Source organism: Plecotus auritus (assembly GCF_963455305.1).
Source record: "Plecotus auritus genome assembly, chromosome: 3".
Taxonomy (NCBI): domain Eukaryota; kingdom Metazoa; phylum Chordata; class Mammalia; order Chiroptera; family Vespertilionidae; genus Plecotus; species Plecotus auritus.
The window spans coordinates 10,849,184-10,855,183 of NC_137772.1; the positions used below are offsets into that span (position 1 = coordinate 10,849,184).

Sequence of the window (6,000 nt, forward strand, 5' to 3'; positions counted from 1 at the left end):
GCCCCTTGGGAGGGCACCATACGCAGGGCTCATGGCTGGCGAGCACTGCTGCGGCAGCAAGAGCCTCTCCCGATCGGGACTGATTGGGCACGAGCCCGGGGCAGGCACAGTGGGGCCGGGATGAGCAGGAGTGGCAGATAGGAGCTGCAGGTGGCACTGGACTGCGGGTTTCGGCCGCTCCCTGCAGGCCATCCAGAGGGACCCCACCCGTGCATGAATTCATGCACCAGGCCTCTAGTAAAAATATATTTTATTTAAAAAACAAAAAGTAGTTAAGAAAACTGGAATACTTAACAGCCATAGAGTTTGCAGTAAGTTTAAGAGATATCACTAATTTAGGAGCTATTACTGAAACAATATTTGCTTTTTAAGCTGCAAATGAAACTCTACTAATGTGCGAAATCATAAAATAGCTTTACAAAAGCAAATTCAAAGGAAAAACATATTTGGATTAAATTTTCATCTGGCAATAGACTTGTTGTGAACAACTCAAAAGGAAAACAACTTATTAAAAACTAAAGAAAATCGGAGCATTCGTTCTTAAATGCTCCCCTATCGGGAGAGTATAAACAAGAACATTTCATACGATAGTTTTAAGGCATACCTGTCTTAGGATGTATGGAGAAGAACCCTTGTGGATTTCCACTTGTGATTCTGTATGTCAGCTTGTCATTAGAGCTAGAATCTGGATCGGATGCCTCAATGTGGACCACGGATACATCCTTGGGAGAATTTTCCATGACTTCTGGATAATAAACTGGCTCTGAAGTCTGGGGTGCGTTGTCATTGACATCCTCCACCTCGATGTAGACCTCTATGAATGAGGAAAGGGGCACAACAGCCTGATCGGTGGCGTAGACTGTCAGCCAGTAATGGGAGGTCGACTCGCGGTCCAGGCGATCTGACGTCTCTATGACACCTGGGGAGAAAGAAGGAGACCATGAGGAGACATGTCAACAATCACAAAAACGGCCACTTTGAGAAAGTGTCAACCTAAATGACAACTCTGATTGGTGGAGGGCTTATGGGTCACCGCCGTGAGATCTGGAGCAAGTTAGCTCAGCTCTACGCCTCAGTTTCCTTTCCTATAAAATGGAGATAATGAAAGTACGTTCTTCCCAAGTTGATTAAATGAACTCCTACACATGTAATGATTAGAATGGGACTTGGTACATAACACCGGCTATTCAAGTATTTGTCATTATTGGTATTAGGTGGCAGGTACTATGTGAAGCACTTTGCAAATATCTCATTTACATTTCAAAACAACCCAATGAGACGGATGGGTACCACGAGATTATCTAATGGCCCCATAATCTGCTTTTCCAAGGATGGAATTTATGGTTGGTTAAGAGGAGTCGACTTTTCTAGATTTAATCCGGGAACCAGAGACAAGACCAGAGACATGGCCCAGATCTGAGCCCACAGACCTAGCAGCACCCCTGCTCCCCACACTGCACTCCTGTGACCCCTGCCACAGTGAAGAGGAAGAGGCTGGAGCGACACTCCTCCGCACGTCTTAGTTTGGTCAACACACCCTGCTTAGTGGCTAAGAACTAGACGCAGGTGTCCTCAAACTACGGCCCGCTGAGGACATTTATCCGGCCCACTGGGTGCCGCTGCCTGTCCTGCTTAGCAACCGACTCGTCCCGGGCCCGCAGTGCGCATAGGAATTTGTTCATAGTTTTTTTTTAAAAAACTATAGTCCGGCCCTCCAACGGTCTGAGGGACAGTGAACTGGCCCCCTGTTTAAAAAGTTTGAGGACCCCTGAACTAGAGGATAGCCTTTCAAAGTCCAGAACAAGGAACTGCTCAGGTCTCTTACGTGCTGAAACCTTCAGTTCCTTTTCACCACCTTAAGCACATGGCAGGACAACCAGTGTGCTAGAAATACACTTTCGCCCACTTACACCCTAAGTTCCAAAAGGGCAGAGGCCACATGGTTCTCAAATATCTGTGTAGCCAGCACCTTGCCCAAAGCCCAATAATTACTCCTTAAATGAGTTAATAAAAATGAGTAGATATCTGGAACTGGTACAGAAAAGTCCTCAATTAAGACCCAAACTAGGACACATATCTCATTTAAGTCAACCAGTAAAAGATGGAGTTCTATAATTACAAAGAAGGGGGTTAGTGTATCATTTCAGCCCCACCACTGAAATTAGTCAAAATCTCACTTGATCCCAGGATTAACCTCTTCTCAGGGTGATGAACAGTGAAAACATCCATTTCTCTTAGGCTAACCCCGTGGTGTAATCATGTCCTCGGGCTTGCCAAAAATACATCACTGAATTTTTTCATGTGCATTAACCATTCCAAACGAGTTCTGTTTTTAGGGTTCAACACCATGGTCCAGGTTGGATTTTGAAAACTCTATAACTCTTGAGTCATGAAATTTCCCATTTAACCCAATTCTGTTTTGAAGGTTTGCTAAGAATTAAGGAAGCGGTAATAATTATAATGCTTCTGAATAGCAATAAACATTCATTTTTTGATCATCTATTTCACATTTGGTAACTTCGCTATTTGTAAGTTGTAATCCTTTTTGGTAGTGTTAGATATTATCAAACATGCAAAATAAATGAGATATTTTCCCCCCTACTGACTACTTCAAATGTGCATGTACTTAAATTTATAAATGGATCGAGAATGACACTCATAGAAATATGGAATAGAGCCTCAGAACTCTTCAACCAAATCCAGCTACCTGGTCTCTCCATGTAGCAGAGACAACTGTCAGATAAACTCAAGCACGCTTTCCTTTGCCTCTGGTCCAAACATAGTCTATGCACTCTACTCCCTAAATTAGTAAAATAGTATGTGTGTTTTGTTTTTAAATATTTTCATTGATTTCAGAGAGGAAGGGAGAGGGAGAGAGAAACATCAATGATGAGAGAGAACCATTGATAGGCTGCTTCCTGCACGCCCCCCACTAGGGACTGAGCCCACTGAGCCACTGCGGCCGGGCTGAAACAGTATGCTTTAGCTTGAAAGAGAGTGCCCTTGGTAAACAAGAGAAAATACTCTTCTCCAGTTTCAGTTTTTCATCACTCCCGTTAGCTGATACAAGGCAGCCGGGGAATCCCAGAACGTTCTCTCTGCTGGGATTACGTATTAGCACACAAATGCGCATATGCTTCTCTTGTGTCCTGCCTTTCATTATAATGTAACCTAATTCACTGGCCAGGTGAAGGATTACTAGAAAATCTGAAGAGGACAGGTACATGGTGCTTGTCTTTGCCCCTCTCTGGTTCTAATCCTCAAGCAGTTCACGCTGCTATCATCCACTTCTGTAAATTGTGTCCCTCGAACTGCGATTTGTAGGCATTTAATGACAACAATAATTATGGGAACACATTCATTCAGTTTACTATATGCCAAGCACTATGAGAACTGTCTGATAGGCATTATCTCATTTAATCCTTACACCTAACCTGCCTACATACGTGGTGTTATTATCCCTAAATCATGGATGCAAAACTTGGATTAAGAGAAGAGGGCCCAGCCAGCGTGGCTCAGTGGCTGAGCGTCAACATATGAACCAGGAGGTCACAGTTTGATTCCCTGTCAGGGCACATGCCCAGGTTGCGGGCTCAATCCCCAGCAGGGGGCACGCAGGAGGCAGCCAATCAATAAGTCTCTCTCATCACTGATGTTTCTATCTCCTTCTCCCTCTCCCTTCCTGTCTGAAATCAATAACAATATATTTTTTTAAAGAGAGAGAGAGAGAGAGGAGGAACTTTCCCAGGGTCACAGTAAATGCAGACAGGCGTTCAGACACCACGGATCCCTGACTGCAGTGCCAGCAAATTCCGTGTCAGTCCTGCTGTTCCTATGACCCAAGTGTAGTACGCAAGATTTATGTGAAAAGCCAAGTTGAACCTTATATTTCATTCATTTTTTAACATGTCAGTATTCAGAAGTAGTGTACTCAATGTTCTTTCATATATACTAGTAATAGCTTTTCCTAGTGTCTGGGTGGAAAAGGAAAAATAGAAAAGGAAAGGATAGTATGAGGCTTAAATCACAGGCAAGTCAGCTATATATTTTCCATCAAATTCCACTCTGTGCCTGGTGTGCAAGTGTCCAGACTGCCCTGTACAATTACGGGATGCCTTCTGCGGCGGCCCTGGGGGCGCAGCCGCGGCCTCTGCATGACCTCCCAGACACGTTAAGGGGACGTTTCCAAATTCCGGGTAATCCCTGGATATTAATGAAGGTTAAATGTGAGACAGCACAGTGGCTCTCCACAAATATGGACGAAAACTAAGAATGCATTAATTAGCTATTTAAATATTAAACATGCACAGTGAGATGCTCAAAGATTCACGTTTCATTAATTCATAGACTATATGTTTCATAATATCATGTGGTGATTTTAAGATAGTTATGTTGTGATGTATTTTAATTACTGCATCCTCGTAAAAGAACAAAATTATTTAATACAGCTTCTAGGTAACTATAAAGTGAATTTTGACCGTCAAAGGGGAATGTGGGCATATTGAATAGTCTCTTCTAAACAAAATGCTCAAATTCCTATTAATACAAGTGTATTCACTGTATTTATAGTCATTTAATAATAGAAATGTTTATTGTATGCCAAGGATCTCACTATGTGCTTTACACACATTAAGTCATTTAACAGACATGAAAACTGTATGATTTTCATCCCAGTTTTCCAAATAAGGAGGCAGAAGCTCACATAAAGTAATCAACTTGCCCAAGCGTTAGAGTTCAAGAAGCAAAGTCAAGATCAACAGTGACTTGGTAGCACTAGGATCTGAGCCACTTTGATTCCAGAACTCAGGCTCTTCACCAGGACGCTAGGCAGCGATTTCCAACCTTTTTTTTTTTTTTTTTAATCTCACAGCACATATAAACTACTAAAATTCTGCAGCCCACAAAAATGTATTATATTATTTTCTGATCTGACAGAAAAAAAAAAGGTATAATTTTGATCCCTTCACACTGGAGGGCTACTGTTGTGTTGGCTGTTGCCATTATTTTTATTTGATAAACTAGAGGCCCGGTGCATGAAAACTCATGCACTGGAGCGGGGGTCCTTCAGCCAGGCCTGCCCCCCTCACAGTCCGGAAGCTCTCAGGGGCGGGAGGCAACCCGGCGATCAGGTAAAGGCGAAGCCCCCATCACACCTCTGCTGCTGCTACTGCCGGCAGCACAAGCCTCGGCCGGCCCCGGTTACCTGAGCCTCGGGTGGCCCTGGGCAGCTGGGCAGCCGCCACCGAGGCTTGCCTGTGCCCTGGGCCGGCCCTGGGGGCTGAAGGGACTGGGGGACTCCAGAGGCAGGCGCGTGGAGTGGCTGGGCCCACCTGGGGGCAGGCCTGGCCTTGCCATGTGCCTGCTGTCCCGGCGGGGCTGAGGGGACTGGGTGCTGCCATCTTGTGGCTGTGGGCACCACCATCTTTGAGGGCAGGGCAGTCAATTAACATATTCCCTCCTTATTGGCTGTGAGCACCGCCATCTTTGCGACAGTGTGAGGGTCAATTAGCATATTCCCTCTTTATTAGATAGGATAAGGGAAAAGAGGTCAGTATCCCTGACTAAACAGTCAGGTACTGCATGTTTTCAAAATTCTTGCGGCACGCCGGTTGAAAATGGCTGGGCTTGGCTGGACTGTCATCATTAGCCACAGCATCACTGTCACATACCCCACAGCACCAAGGATGCTGGGACCACGGGGGCAGGGGGACTACTGCCATGATGAGAGGCTACAGGGAGGTTTCAACTGCTGAAATAAGGGTCCTTCCCACACTTAAAGGAGAGGAGATCCAAGGACTCTGCTTGGCCCCAGAAGTTCAGGGTCTGGTGCCTAAGCATGACTCTAACTGTGGATTCTACTTCTAGGCACGATGATAAAAGCATAAAGTATGGGGGGAAGGACATGCATATGCAAGGTGACTTTGCGTTCTGCTTTTCAATCCTTTTGTTCAGTCACAAGACACATCCCCCACGACCCCCAGGCAGAGAGGAAGCCCTCCC

The 6,000-nt window shown here is 45.0% G+C and overlaps 1 protein-coding gene across 1 annotated transcript in view; it reads right to left on the bottom strand.

Moving 5' to 3' along the window:
* The window catches only part of FAT1 (FAT atypical cadherin 1), a 109,945-nt gene that overhangs the window by 62,497 nt on the left and 41,448 nt on the right, over positions 1–6,000 (bottom strand). Inside the window, 1 exon segment of the mRNA XM_080660559.1 lies at positions 605–919. Within this exon segment, the coding sequence (XP_080516685.1) occupies positions 605–919 (315 nt within the window).